Raw genomic sequence first — 16,137 nt, 5'->3', positions numbered from 1 at the left:
CAATCCGACAAAATAATGCATGCTTTTTCATTCATACTTCTTTGTGTTGAATTATGAAAACATATCACACATGGTGTTGGTTAGTTTTTTGAAAGTCATTAAGCCCTGCCTTAACCGAACTATAATAAATATTTTTTTTTATTATAATATGTATAAAATATCCAAAGTTGTGTATGCTTTAATTTTAGATATTTTATAGATATACGAGTATTTTTTGATCATTGTGGCTTAGTTTTCGCATGGTTCAATTTTTTAAAAATTAACCAGCACCATCAAATACGTATGCCTGACAAAGTTTAATTTCCACTATGTATGGTGGATATCAAAAGCCTACCTCCACCCTTTACCATAGTCTGATTGCTAATTTAAATAATCAAAAACCGATCAGTAAATAAAATTTTAATACTTAATCTTAATTTTCTGGAATTTTGAAAAAGCAATGTTTTTTAAAATATATAATGCGAAATCTGTTGCTCCATCTTTTTTAGAATTGTTGATAGCCATGGCTTCAGTGTTGTTTCGGAGACATGAATCGCTGCATTGGCATCCATTCGATTTCTTTGTTTCATTTTAATGACTGACAACTGAATAACCGAATAGTCAAAAATATGGACAATAATTTAATAGGTTTGGAACGTATAGATGGATTCGTCTTCTTTTTAAAATGGGTGACAATTATTTTAGAACCGGCAGAAAATTTCTACTCTAGATAATCTTCTTAACATGGTTCTTCTCGCTCTCCTCTGACGAGCTCGGAAATCATTGTGTTCGTTAGTTATCTTTTAAATACAGCAGGTCTGAGACAATTTCTATCTCTCAGATATTTTAATTGCCTTCTGTTTTCAGGTACTAAAATCGAGCTTAGATAAAGACCTAGAGGAAGTCGACGCAAACGTGAGCGAAATTTCAAACGCACTAAGAACAACCAGAGTCAACTTGATTGCACAAAAAGGCCTCACAGATGTTCGCTATAAGACACCGGATAGTTTGAAAAATTCATAAAATTAAAATTATTCTACCCTGTAAATATACTGTATGTATTTGAGATCTCCCCTGCAACAACACTGTATATTGATTTTAAAAAATTTTGGGAAAATGAAAAAAACGTTTTGAAGCAAAAAGAAGACATGCTAATAACATTTTTATTTTATTTTTTGGATTATGTATAGTGGTCTACATGTAAAAATAAACATACCCCTGCAATAACACTGTATATCACCCCAGTGGTCAAAACCTTGTATATAATTTCTTACTATGGAAAAAAAAGACGGCAACTTGAAAATTGATTTAATGAGATGTACAATATTGTGGCATTCATAACTCAGAACTGCCCAAAATCGATATACAGTTTTGTTGCAAGGGAGGTATTATGTATTGTAAACTCCGTCAGTTTTCCTCCATTTGTAAGACATTAGACATATAGGGTTTCCATATTAGTTGGTTGACCTTTGTATCGCTGATCGTAAGCAATAATAAACATGCAGGTAATTGCAGCGATGTGCGGTTGACTGACCGCAATCAGCCACATTATTACGGTTATTTGGTAAATAGAAGCAATTGCGAAAAATACCTAATAAAAAAAAAGTCATATTTCTACAAATTTAAGAAAGCGAATTTGTGTTATGATACAATTTAAATATGATTTGAATTAACAAAATAAACATGTTGTTAGATAGGTAGTTAACAATAATTACTAGATATGAATTTGATATTTTGTTATAATAACATACCTGTCATTACTAGTTAAGTGTGTTAAATTATTACGATAAGCGTATGTGCAGGAATGAATTTGTTTTTGGTGGTGTTTTGAGTCAGTGTATAAACCGAGAGCAGTTGTCAGAACGAAGGACAAGCTTAGAATGACGTAGTATTGACACGTGTTTAAGTTTATCCCACATTCTTCCACACTCGAGATAGATTTCCTGTAACTCCACACGCGTTAGATATTTCAGTTCCCATTAACTCTGTGTTCCCTTGTTACGCCCAATTCAAAATTCATCTTTTGTTATAACACGGTATTTTTATTTGACGCACCCTATGTATTTTCTGCATACATATACGTTGTTTTGATTTAATTAAGGGATGTGTAAAAATGGTGTAAGTTTTGAAATAAAAATATTAGACACTTATAAAATGTTACATTTATTTACCAAAAAGCACATTATTTTGTAAAACATTTGACAGTATTAATAAATTTTCTTATTTAATATTATTGATGACGTAGCATCGTGCTATATTTTATGATATAACACGACTGGAACGGATAAATGCCTCATCAAGTACACACAATGTCATGGTATGGTTACTTAACCTACTTTAATATTACTAAGAGTATATATCCGGGTCACATCCACCCTTTTTACACACTAAACAAATAATATTACCACAAATTTCAATCTTAACGTCTTAAAACAAACAAAACACCCATAAAAAATTAGGTAACACATCTTTAGAAGATAATTTAAATATCATTAAAATCAGTCAAAATTATATAAGTATCTATAAATAGCAGTGGCGAAGGGTGGAGGTAGGCTGTTAAGATCCACCATAAACAGTGCACATTAAACTTTTTCAGACATAGATATTTGTTTTCGTTGAAATAAGACTACAATTTACAGATAGTGTTGGTTAGTTTTTAAAATTCAATTAAACCCTGAGAAACCAAGCCATAATAGATAATAGTCAAAAAATGCATGTATATCTATAAAATATCTAAAATTATGCAATTAAATCATACATAACTTTGAATATTATATAAATAGACGAATATTTTTAATTTATTATAGTTTCGTTTAGGCAGGGCTTAATGAATTTAAAAAAATAACCAACAATATGTGCAATATGTATTTTTAATCCAACGAAAACAAATATTTATGAATAAAAAAGTGTGCACAATTTTGTCGCATTGCCCAAATTAGACCAAAACTATTATGGTTTCGTTTAGGCAGGGTTTAATTGATTTTTAAAAACTAACTAACACCATCTGTAAATTGTAGTCTTAGTTCAATAAAGACAAATACATATGACTAAAAAAGTTTAGTGTGCACTATTTATAGCGAATCTTAACAGCCTACCTCCACCCTTCGCCACTGATAAATAGTAGTGAAATTAAAACATGTTATGTCCAAATTTGAATATATGGAATTATTGTAAGACAGAGATAAGTGCCTGTATTAATGAATACTTGCAGTAAAAGCGTTACAAACTAAAACACTTAGATCTTTTTAAGATACTACATATGGAAATGGCACAATTATTTAGTGTATAAATGTATTGTAGTGTATATATTTGCAGTGATGGAACGGACGCTGTTTTTTCCTTATTTTAATTATTTATTAAGAATTAATAGTTGAAGGAAAACGACAGGAATACAAGTTTAACCAGTAGTAGAATAATTAGATGTTAAGTTTAATGTAATAATAATATACACAATTTTAATTATATTAATGTAAATCGTTTTATAGTTTTATAAATGGTTAGTGCGTGCTCACAAATATTTATAATATATTATATAAAGATACATCGGCAAGTTATAGTATTGTCAAGCATCGAGGCAGACGATGAAAAATAAACGTATTATTCACATAAAACGACTGCCAAATATTGTATCAAAAATCATTTCTTTATATCTACGTAAATATTCGATACTGTACAGGTATTAAATGTTTGTCAATAGATAACTGCACACATATTGTGTATTAAATCTGTAGTAAGATGAAGCAAAACACGATATATCTGTGTTAATTTTTCAGGAGGGCAATTTTAAACATCGAACATTATTCAAACGATGAACAAATAACATATTGACAGTTTATTTCTCCCAACCTATAAGCCCTATAGACATACCATATTTATATCTAGACGAGTCTGAAGTTATACATAACTCAATTTCCCAAAAAAATGGATATACCATGTTTTGTCATCTTACTACAAGAAATAATATCCGAAATTGACTTATTTTACACAAAACGTCCATTTAGAATAATATCTTACTTTCAAATAGGTTATTCAATTCATTCAAAACTGAGATTGATGAGATTAATTCGGTGGCTGCTTTCTTCGAAAAAAAAAACAATAATTTTAACGCATCATACTGCTCTTCCCTTATCGAAAATAATAGACACGAAGTCAATGTCTTAATATAATATTTTGATTTCACTTCCTTCCATATGTTTGTTGAACAGCCAATCGTCGATCAATGCGCCAGAAAACGACCGTCTTTTTAAGTACCATTTAACTTGCTCCAAGTCATAATATGGAGAAATTCAGATGTGTTTAAGACCCAAACTTTATCTAACTTTGGTAAAGGAAGACAGTCTCGTGACAGAAGGTACTGTCGAACAACATCTTCTTGGCTACGTATTAAAACTGTGAACTAACAAGCTCCTCCCATTTAGTCGACGACAACGCGTTCGGCTTGTGCCTAAATTTTCTTGTTGGACAGTACATCAAAACAAAATCACACATATTTTCTATTGGCAAAAAACCAGTCTGTGAAAAATATATGTTTCCATTTGAAAACCACACGTCGACACGTTTTAAAAGGGAGTTCAAACTTTTTATAAATCATTTAAAAATTTAATACCTATGTCAAAGAAATGATTTATAATATAATACTTGTGGTGCGATGATTAGAAAAATATAAACAATTTTGATCAGATCATTCAAATGGACTCAACGATAACAAAAAATATTTTTTTTGACATTATATGTAATTTGATTTAACAATTTTTCAAGGTAACAACACTTTATCGACTAACAAGTAAATAATCGTCGAGAATATTCAATGGTTGAATATAAACAAATTCATAAATTATTATATTATTCACTATATTGAAAAGTTATAAATAAAATAAAATAAGGATAGGTAGAGGAGTGTTTTATAGTCCTGATGCATGCGGTTTCATTTCAGCGAGTGTGCATGGTATATTTTTGTATGGTTTCTTTCTTTCTATCTACATTTTAATAATTTTCATTCGTTAGTTTGGTGACATGATAGCGCATGCGTCAGAACTGATTAATACTACTCTACCAGTTGCAAAGTCTGAAACCTCCATACATTTGTATTTTACTAAAGCCTGCAAATTGAATATTTGCTTAGATAAACATAATATCACTGTCAAGAAATAATTACAGATGCAAATAGTGAAATAAAATGTACCTACAATTAACTACTTATAAACATATTAGAAAACCACTTTTTTTTTTTTTTTAAATAAATGGTTAAAAGTTATGATTTTAACCCATCTATAGTCTAAGTTTTAAACCAATTATTTTTGAGTTTAATTCATTGATATATAACTGGATGAATCATATGCTTCTTAAAATGACGCCCGATTTTCAGCGACTCGGCCAGTGTTAAAACTTACTGTTTTAATATCAGCGGACTTAACTCGATATAAGCTCTTTTAATATTTGTCTCGAAAACGACCTGGCAATAATTATGAGTAAGCCAGATCTAGCTTGCATCTTACTCTAACTAATAGTCAGCGCATGACGACTAGCTCTGTCCGCTCAGACATGAATTTTTGGTAGTTTGCAAGCTTTGGGTTGCAGATACCTTTAGGGTCACTATTCCAAGAACGCAAATTAAGTTTTACAGCCAGGACAATACGGGTGAAATTCGGGAATCCATGTTAGCGGTCTTAACGCATTATACCTACAAGGAAATATTATAAGACGAAATATTCGTAATATCTTCTTTTGTGGTACATTTTTAAAATGACACTTGCATGGGAACTCCTCATCTAGTAGTGTATCAATGGTTTAATTGGATACACGAAATCTGGAGATAACTGAAATTGAAATTAATACCCTCAATTTTTAAATAATATGATAATAACGTATTTTTAGTAAAGTTAAGACTGTTTGTAATTAAAAATTCCTCTTATAAAATTCAAATTGATGTTGTCAATCATGCCTAGTCCAGACCAAGACATATTATGAATTCGGTGAACATTGAACATTGTATACAAACTATTTAAAAGTTTTAACAACATTGTTTCCATACCTTTACATATCCGACATAGATGGAAAATATTGTTTATAATATTATAAAAATGTTCCTGGCCTGGACTAGGCTTTAACCAATAACCATATTATACACGTAACGCTACGTGCTTTCTCTTTTCATGGCTATTATAAAATTAAAATAAATTCAAACATTTTATAACGTAGTGAGGAAAATGAAAGAAGTGTCGTGAAGCTTAATTTATAATAAAATACAACTTGTTAATAAAGCCCAGATTGAAATATCTTTAACTATTGTGTGTATTAGCTATAAACGTTATCTTATTTTATATAAGTCACCAAGTAATCCAAAATTTAACAAGAAATAAAAATATATTTATTGAAAATAGTGTTAATCCTTCACTGTTGTATTATTTGGTAGACGAAAGGCAGTTAATTAGAAAATAAAATGCACATAACGCTTAAGTAAGAGTGAAAAAATAATCTGGTTAAGTAAAGTTTTAGGGAAAAATTTAACAGACATCTATAGTATAAAATAGCCATCAAGTAACATTGTTAATATAGAATGATTCAGTGGTAAAAATTACCTGTTGGACGGAAGTACACGATGCGTAAACAAAAAAATATAATTGACTGATCACTAGCTACCATACCATAGTAGTGGGCGACAAATTCATTCGGATAACCGATCAATATTTGGGATGTCACTTCTTGCAGGTATTATAATATTATTATCTTCGCAGTGCGTCATTAGCTGTTTTCATAAATTTCTGACTAGACGATTAATTTCATACAATTAGCATGTTACAATTTCAATATTATTGATTGATGTAACTGTAAAAATTTTCACACAGAATGCGGCGTATACGATTTCAATGACAATAACTCCATTCTACGTGATGACTGGGGTGTAAACCTTCGCTTTTTTAAAGTATACAAACAATACTACCGCCATCCTGTGACAACTAATGAAACCAATACGGCCACCGACGACTTGATTTCAGATTAATGTCACAATATGTTGTTATGTAACACCCATGATGACCGCGCGGCTTAAGCGTCGGCCTATAGTGTCGTGGGTCCCTGGTTCGAATCCTGGGTCTGACAAATACAGATAATATTGTTTTTCAATTTGTGTTTAAGTCAGAGTATGGACCTAATAGGTTGAGCAAGTAAGTGGCTGACATCCATTTATCGTAAAAACAAAATATGTTTATACAAACCTCCACTCCGTGGAGGCCCATATGATCTTATTAGGATCGGACATGGTCGAATTTTTTTTTCAATACACAATTTTTAATAAACTGCGAGCTTTTCAAATTTCAAATTTGACTACTTACATGTGTCATGAAACTCACAGATAATTTAGGTATTTTTACTTAAAGTTAAAGCTAAAACAATGGAATCAAATGGTTTTTTAAACGAATTTTTGACGTCTCAAAAATATTGTATGTAGGTTTATTTAGTTACAGATCATTTATCTACTTCCAACAGGTAGTTTTTTCCGCTGGGAAATATACATAAAAATACGATAAGTATATAATAATTATCACTGCATGTAATTAATAAAAGGTTATAAAAATCTCTTTATAAAATGCACCGCTGAAAATATGTCGGGACACATTAAATATTCTCAATATTGTCAGAGTTTTAATATAACAACCTTAGGTTCACAAAACCCTTCTCTAAAACCTTCGATTCCTAATCTCATAGAAGCTAGTTTAGTATACGCAAGAATTGCTACAAAAATATCTCGAATTGTAATTTCTAATAGCAAAACCACGTAAAGCAACAACAGACGTTTTCCTAAATCATTTTTGTTTAGGTTATCTTATTACATACGTGATACGACTGATAAGGGAGTAATATTGATATGTAAACATCTTACTCTTGTAAATTATAACATACATGATTATTATGCAGAAGACATTCATTTTATATTTTGAATTTTGATTTGAAAAAATGACATTCTTTGACTTCAAATAATATAATAATAATTAACAATTGAGTTATCACTCAGAGAGGAGTCAGTATAAAGTAATCTGACACGAACGAGTTGATGTCATCGTAAAATCGACAACCCGGCTCGACAATCTCATTTAAAACAATATAAATGAAACCCAAGCCATTTATTTCCGCTGTGTGGACGGATTTTGTACAAAAAAAGGCGCTAAGACACCCACGCATCTATTCAATACACAATACTGCTATCGAAAGCTATCGAGGGTAGTTTTTAATATGTTTGTATCGAAGCCGATTAGCCGCCTAAACAGTCAAAACTGTCTATCTCGCTCTAAAATTTAGCAGATCCAAGAGAGGCGCTGTTAAAACATGGCACTTATTGTATCTATTAAATATAACTTATTGTAATTGTTACAATAAGTGCTAAGATTTCGATACAAAACTACCCTCAATAGCTGCCAATAGCGGCCGGTAGCAGTCTTGTGTATAGAATAGATGCGCTGTGATAGATATAACATATGCCGTCATATTATTATATTGGTTTTTATGGGAATTAGTTTTTATTTACATTATTACTATTACATTAGTTTACAGTTAACTTGCTTGTTAATGGAGCCTTTTAACGTTAAAAGTTCCCCCTCACACGGGTTAAGCTATTTTTGTTATTAAGGCTTTTAGGTAGATTTAACCATATGGACACTGTTGACTTGCAACAACTTCACTGCGATACATAATGCTCATTTCTCAACGAGAGTCGTAGAGATACGGATATAAGTAGTTATATAATTTCAAGTAGAAAGTTTTGTCATCTTTACAAATCAAATTTCACAACACCTCACTATTATTATACAATATTATAGAGTGTATGTAAATGACGCATTAAGATATGATGGGTATGATATAATAATTTATAATTAATTATAGTTTATTAAGAAAAATGTTAACCCGTCTCAATCCGCTGTGGGCTGATGCCATATTTTTTTTATATATAAACAAAAACATGATAATTTAATCTAAAACAAAACTATTCCACCAAACTTTAATAGATTATATTAGGTCATCAAATTGGGAGCTGTCTCTTTGGGTCTCATTTTCTTATCATCTTCAACCAACTGTCGATATATTTGAAATAGTAAAGAAAATGTCTGAGAGAGATTATTATATAGGTAATAATTATACAGACTCGTTTACTAAGTTTAATACAATCCTGTATAACGGTGATTTAAACCTTTAATGAAGAGCAGAGTTGATTAAATCATATGCCCTCTTTGTTCCAAAATCATTGAGAATTTGGCCAAGATTATTGCTGACGTTTGATAACGACTATGTCACATGAAGACATAGTTTGATCAAAGCATAATATATTTTCAAAGCAGTCATAGATTAAAACATTTAGCCAACAGAAAAAGGAAGAAGAACATAGACTTCTTTTAACTTTTCGTAATTAACCTTTCCTTTACGATGCTAATAAACTCCGTCCGTTCCGGTAATGTCACCTTGGGTTACCGTATGAAATTGACAATATTACAGTAGGTAAAAGGGAAATGATTATTTTTGCTATAAGGTTTCATCGTAATTATTGTATCTAAAGGTATAAAAACTTAATTATAATAATTATACGAATATTTCTATACATTCTCACAGCCTACAAGTCATAATACTAGCTTGATCTCACCGCTTACCTTAATATCGCTTTCTCACAATAATTGAGTATGTTTCTCTTTTTCGCATATATCTTTAGATCTATCATCTGTTTGCAAAGTGCATTTATATTAAATTTTATGATAGGTAAATGAAATCTGACGGATATCTATCAATTATATGTATTTACTGGAAAATGATATCGATTTTGAATATAGTAACATTTTAATTAGATGTAATATTAATGATTCTAGGAATAGCCGAAATATTAAGATGACGAAATGCATATTGATTGAAATATTTGCAGTTGATTGGGCTGGGTAACCTAAGGTGACATTACAGCAGTACCGAAGGGTGGAGGTAGGCTGTTAATATCCGCCATAAATATTGCACATTAAAGTTTGTTAATCATACATATTGGTTTTTATTGAACTAAGACTACAATTTATTTACATATTGGTTAGTTTTTAAAAAACAATTAAACCCTGCCTAACCAAACCATAATAGTTATGATATATTTTGGGCGATACGACAAAATTGTGCACAGTTTTTCATTCATACTTATTTGTCTTCGTTGGATTAAGAATACATATTACACATATTGTTGGCTCATTTTTTTAAATTCATTAGGCTCTGCCTAAACAAAACTATAATAGATAAAAAATATTATTCTATGTATAAATAGTTATGTATTATTTAATTGCATAATTTTAAATGTTTCATAGATAGACGAGTATTTTTTTAAAACTATTATTTATTATGACTTGGTTTCTCAGGGTTTAATTAAATTAAATTTAATTTAATTAAATTTTAAAAACTAACCAACACCGCCTGTAAATAATTGTAGTCTTATTTTAATAAAAACAAAATATGTATGACTGGCAAAGTTTAGTGTGCACTATTTATGGCTGATCTTAACAGCCTACCTCCACCCTCTGCCACTACATTACAGTAACGGAAGTGTTATAGTTAGGTCCTTATAATACAATTATAATTTGAAAGTGGAATAGTACAAAAATATTTGTGTTTTAGATTCGTTTGAACAAAAAGTTTTACGAAATATATGACAGTGTTTTATTATTACAATAACAATCAAACGACAGTAATAATTATGATATAAACGATTATTATGCGCGATACTGTGTCTAAGTATGTGATAAATTAAACACCGATGATTTATATAATATATTTACTTATAGGTATATGATTACGGTGACTTAGCGTCCTATGGTCTTAGTAGTGTTACGATAAAATAAATACAGTTTATATCTGTTAATATTTATTGGCCGATGTTACAACTCCAAATGCCTTATTCTGAACACAGCGTTAAGTTTAGTTTTACGTTAGTATCATTAAGTATTTTGTCCAGAGGATGCTAGAACATGCATTGCAATTAGGTTATATTATGTTTTAAGTAAAATATCGAAAAAATATAAGAAATAGTCTGAGAGAGATATATATGGAGATGGAGATGGAGGTTTACCAAAATTTATTGAAACAAACATAATTCAAAACATTGAAATGTTCTGATTTTGTGGGCTGGTTGGTTTCGCGGCCAATTTTTGTCACCGTGGCCTAATATAATCTCACATAATATTATGTTTATGTAGCGAATCGAAGAATGCCAATTCATATCCTCTGAGAGTATCTCTATATGTTGGTTGAAAGGGAAGAGCTTCTCAAGCCTGTCCGACCCATTTCCGATCCTAATAAGATCATATGGGCCTCCACAGATTGGAGGTGTGTATTAACAGATTTTTGATTGAACGAAAAATGGGTGTCAGCCACTAGGTCACAGGTCCATAATCGGATTCATACACAAATTGAAAAACAATATGCGTACTTGCCAGACCCAGGATTCGAACCTGGGACCCACGATGCTATAGACCGACGTTTAAGTCGCGCGGCCATCGTGGGTTGCAGTTTGCAGTTTCCGACCCATCGTTAGTCCAATAGACCAAAAAATTCTCTTACATAATTATATATATTAAATGAAAAATATAATATATTGAATCAAAATAAGAATTAGACACACTTTACTGCACGCAATCTAAGATTGTACAAGGTTGCTACCGGATAACATTCAGCACATCTTTGGAGAGCGCTTCACGTTCATTACGCTGCGGAACGCGTCCATAGAACTGGTGTGGATATGTGGCGGGTTGGTGGAGAGCAATAATTATACTGTGATCATGCTAAACGAATATACTAAGACGTTAAACACAAGCGCGCGCCACGCGACGGACGCGTCTAACTTCAAACTTCACCTCCTCTTTTGCTTTTGGACCTAGTAGACACGATTTACCTTAATTTAATAGATAATTTTTGACCAGCATTTAATTTAATTCATGAGCGCGATGAAAAACCATCTGGATTAATTAAATCGTACTTGGCAATTAACACCACCCACAGTTGTTAATTTAACTCGAAATAGTTAGGCGTGTCTTAAAAGTATTTTAAATGATTTTGTTCTGCACCTTTCAGTAAATTTACCACCTGCTATATTGTGACGTATTATTATGTTATATGGCTACTGTAGCGACGCAATTTAAGCTGCTGTTATTTGAGTCCTAACGATCGACGCCCATCTTAGAGCGTATACTGGTACTTATGTAGTTCGCCGTAACATACTTCACCGTGAAATATTGCATTGGAAATAATATATGGCCGTATATTAAAGACCGTCCGACCTCTTTGAGTTGTATTATAGTACTGACATAAAATTCATATCTAAAAACACGGTTCTTGTCAGTTTACACTTTACAGGAAGCCAGCAGCAAACACATTTTGAAAATAGTCGATAATATACTGGATTATTTGTTAGGTTAGGTTTTCATTCTTGAATTCATGAATTTTGCCAAAATCAGCTATGACAATTGAATTAATGTTCATATTGAATCTAATAAAATTGGAGACCGTAGAATATACATTCGTCTATTTCCAATAAGAAAGCTCACGGCGAACTGTGCCACGGTGAAATGTTTTACGTACAATTTAAATTGTAATCCATCTTAGAGATTTACGCTTCTAAGTATGGTTCTGCATCGCGCCCTAAATGGTATAAGAATAGGGGAATAATAAATGCTCCAAAAGTAAAGTAATGTTTCAACAAATCTTCTCTACAATACATCAATATTATTTTTATAATCATTTATAACCGTAGAGTTCACTGAATACATTTGTTGATATTATAACACGTTAAAATGAGTGCTTTTTTACACGGTTGCTCAGAATAAGGAATCTGATAGTGATATATATTTTTAATGAATACTTACTTATAGGTAGTGTACTTTTATATGATATGGCCGTTTTAATGAATATGACTGGTATTATATGGAAAACGCATAGTGGTACATCGAAATCAATTCAGAAGCTTACTTAAAATCTAAATTCCAAACATTTTGGTAAATATTCTTACACCTTGTGGACCGTTCTTTGTTTGAGATATCTGAAACAAACAAAAAATGGTGAGTCCAAATTAGTGCTGTCATGGTTATGTGTAAACATCACGCACACATATGTAGTTGCTATGATTATCTAGGTATTATTTTACGTCTCAATGAATATGTATAGGATCATAGAGCGGAATGCACAATCTAAGATTTCGATCCTAAGGATAAAGTCGCCGAAAAGCATGACTTAACTGTAGACAATCCTGAGTATAGAGTTAAGGAATCCTTAACCATAGACTACTTTTATTATGAACACGCCCCCTTCTGTATTACCATTTACCACTGACAGCTGCTGTCAAAATAAATTCGCATGTCTATAAAACAGTCCATACACTCAAATTCATTTAACAATGTATCTCAATATGGATATTGATAATATTAATTCGTTTGGCATGTACTTGGAGAATATTATTTTACTTTTATACGCCAGCCCGCAGAAATACAAAATGCCAAGTGAAGAATGACACTTGACGCTAGTGTTACCATGTTAAAAAAATATCTTGCGGTGCCTGTGGAATCACGTATAATGACTTATAACGGAAACATAAGAGAATTATAATTAAATATTAATATGTATTTATAGTTATTGCATTTATAAAATGCAGTTGTCATATTTTTGTCATCGTTTAACAATTATAAAATAATTTACCTAATCTATAGGAAAGAGAATTTTTAAATATGGTATTATTTTCAATAGAAATGATCTTAACTACGGACAATGTTTCTGCATAGTGTTTTCTGCTAAGGAAATTTTAGTTATGACAAATGTTTCTGCATTCCGCTCACAGACTATAGATACATCTATAGGATGGTTTTATTTATATTTATAAGATAGAAATATTTTTGGCCCACGTTAGTCGCCAGTTATAGTATGTTATAGTATTTATTAGAAACGCTTCCGGTTTTAGTATTTATTCCGAGTTCACAGAGATTAACCAACAATAACAGAAGATACTTCAAACGGTACAATAAAACAGATTAACAAGGTAAGATGACTCACTCAACCAAATAGCCAGATGAACTTGCCAAAGGATTTATTCAGTTCAGGTAGGTATCGCATTTGACAACTAGTATCTAGATCAGAGGGGGGCAAACTGCGGCCCGCCGGGTATTTTTTTTTGCGGCCCGCCATCATTAATTGTACTTCTGATTACGAATAATTTTTTTATGATTTTTTTTAAAAATATTGACAATAGATTAAAATTTGAAGAATTTGTTGTTTTGTAAATGTATTATCTCAGTAAGTACGTCTTTCTTGCGTCTCGTCTCACACTATGTAACCACTATTTTCTACGTTGAACATCGATTGGGAATGAATGGAAAGAAATTTTGGATTGTAATCTCGCCCTGGATTGTATGTAGATTAATATATATTGATAGTGTACCGACAGAGCTACAACTTGAGATTATTGACCTGCAGTGTGACACTGATTTAAGAGAATTGCATCCTCGTGAAGAAATCTCCAAATTTTACAATGCCCTTAATTCAGACAAATTCGACCAACTTAAAGATTATGTAAGAAAAATGTTCGTTATTTTTGGATCAACCTATATATGTGAACAAACATTTTCGATCGTGAACCTCAATAAAAATTCTTTACGATCAAATATCTCCGATGCCCATTTAGAAGCAGTTTTGAGAATATCAACTACAGAATCAACACATGAATTTAAAAAAATATACAACAGTTTCATTCTTCTCATTATTTTTTTTGTAATGATTTTTCGTGATAATAAAAAAATAGTGTATGTCAAAAAATGGTATTTTACTTGCGGCCCGCCGTTCATTTTGAATTCTTGAATTTGGCCCTCCATCCAAAAAGTTTGCCCCCCCCTGATCTAGATCTACCCTTTTGATTATACAGGTCATCTATTTTGAGACTAAGCACCTTACAATATCGAGATTCATTTCTAGTGATAAGTGTGGTATCTAGTTTTCAAATGTGATACATACCTGAACTGAACTAATCCTTCGGCAAGTTCATCTGTTTTCGTGTACCGTTTGAAGTATTCTCTGTTATTGTTGATTAATCTCTGTGATCTCAGAATACATACTAAAACCGGAAGTGTTTCTATTTTATAACTAAAACATACTATAACTGGCGACCAACGTGGGCCCAAAGTGTTTCTAAGTAATAAATAAAAAGCCATAATATAAAACTTAATTTATTGTAGTGACTGTGTTGACAGCCATAAAGCAATTATTGATAAAAAATAATCTGAAACTAAATAATTAGTATTATTTAAAGATGAGTTGAGTCAAACATTTAAATATTCTTTACCTGCTCAGGAGATAGACACAAATAACTAGGGTGACCATAGACGTCGAAGCAATCACGATGGCAAGTGCAGTGTGCTCGTCTGGAATCTTTTTACCTATAAGAAGTAAACAATAAATACACTTATTGTAGACTTATAAATCCACCCCTAGCAGTAGATTGCACTATCTATATTAATGGCTCGTATCATGGGGTGGGTAATAAGTCCAAGTTCATAGAGCAGTGTAGTTAGTGGTCAGGAACATGGCCCCCCATATCCTAAAGCGGCCCCCCCTACCTATCGCTAAGTTTCATGGCATATTGTATGACGCTCAACATAAGCGTTTTCAAAATTTGTGTTAGAGGTAAGGAGTAGGGATCCCGAGCTATTTTCGATACCTATGAATCCCGGGATTGATAAACCTAATCCCGGGATTTTGGGATTGATTTTTTTATAAATTTTTATGGAAAATAAAATAAAAGCGAAAATATAACAGAAAAAATACTTTTAATAAAAAATAACTACATTAGAAATAAACTGAGTTCGAATGAAGTTTGATTTATACCCATGTGTAGGTTGCCGATTCATTTTATTTTTTTCACATAAATTATTAATAATGAGAAAGATTGGAAAAAACAATGCTTCGCACTTTTAACAAAGTAATTCCACCATGATATCATACGTTTTACGGCAGTTTCATATTTGGCTGACTAATTAGATTTATGAAGCGGAAAGGCCATAAGTACGCCATGATCATTTGCTTTACTATTTTAAGTCTCGCTAATCCATTCATTATGTCTTTACTATCAGAAACAGCAATCTCATATTAAATTCACATTATTATTTATATTAC

General features: G+C 31.4%; 2 protein-coding genes across 2 annotated transcripts in view; one reads left to right on the top strand and one right to left on the bottom strand.

Annotated features, from left to right (window-relative positions):
• synr (BH3-only protein sayonara) overlaps window positions 1–2,129 on the top strand; it is a 32,154-nt gene extending 30,025 nt beyond the window's left edge. Inside the window, exon 11 of the mRNA XM_085949648.1 lies at window positions 847–2,129. Within this exon, the coding sequence (XP_085805774.1) occupies window positions 847–1,002 (156 nt within the window). The 3' untranslated portion in view covers window positions 1,003–2,129. The remainder of the gene's footprint in view (window positions 1–846) is intronic.
• A 10,045-nt stretch (window positions 2,130–12,174) lies between these two features.
• Window positions 12,175–16,137, bottom strand: part of LOC147069965 (thrombospondin type-1 domain-containing protein 7B-like) — a 116,430-nt gene continuing 112,467 nt past the window's right edge. The window contains exons 28-29 of the mRNA XM_085949891.1: window positions 15,308–15,401; window positions 12,175–13,021 (exon numbers count right to left, since the gene is read on the bottom strand). Coding sequence (XP_085806017.1) covers window positions 12,988–13,021; window positions 15,308–15,401 — 128 coding nt within the window. The 3' untranslated portion in view covers window positions 12,175–12,987. The remainder of the gene's footprint in view (window positions 13,022–15,307; window positions 15,402–16,137) is intronic.

The sequence above is a fragment of the Rhyacophila brunnea genome, unplaced genomic scaffold (genome assembly GCF_057557595.1).
Source record: "Rhyacophila brunnea isolate RB1 unplaced genomic scaffold, BYU_Rbru_1.0 scaffold_22, whole genome shotgun sequence".
Classification (NCBI taxonomy): domain Eukaryota; kingdom Metazoa; phylum Arthropoda; class Insecta; order Trichoptera; family Rhyacophilidae; genus Rhyacophila; species Rhyacophila brunnea.
Note: the sequence above shows the minus strand (reverse complement) of the source record. Positions and strands in the feature narration are given on the sequence as shown.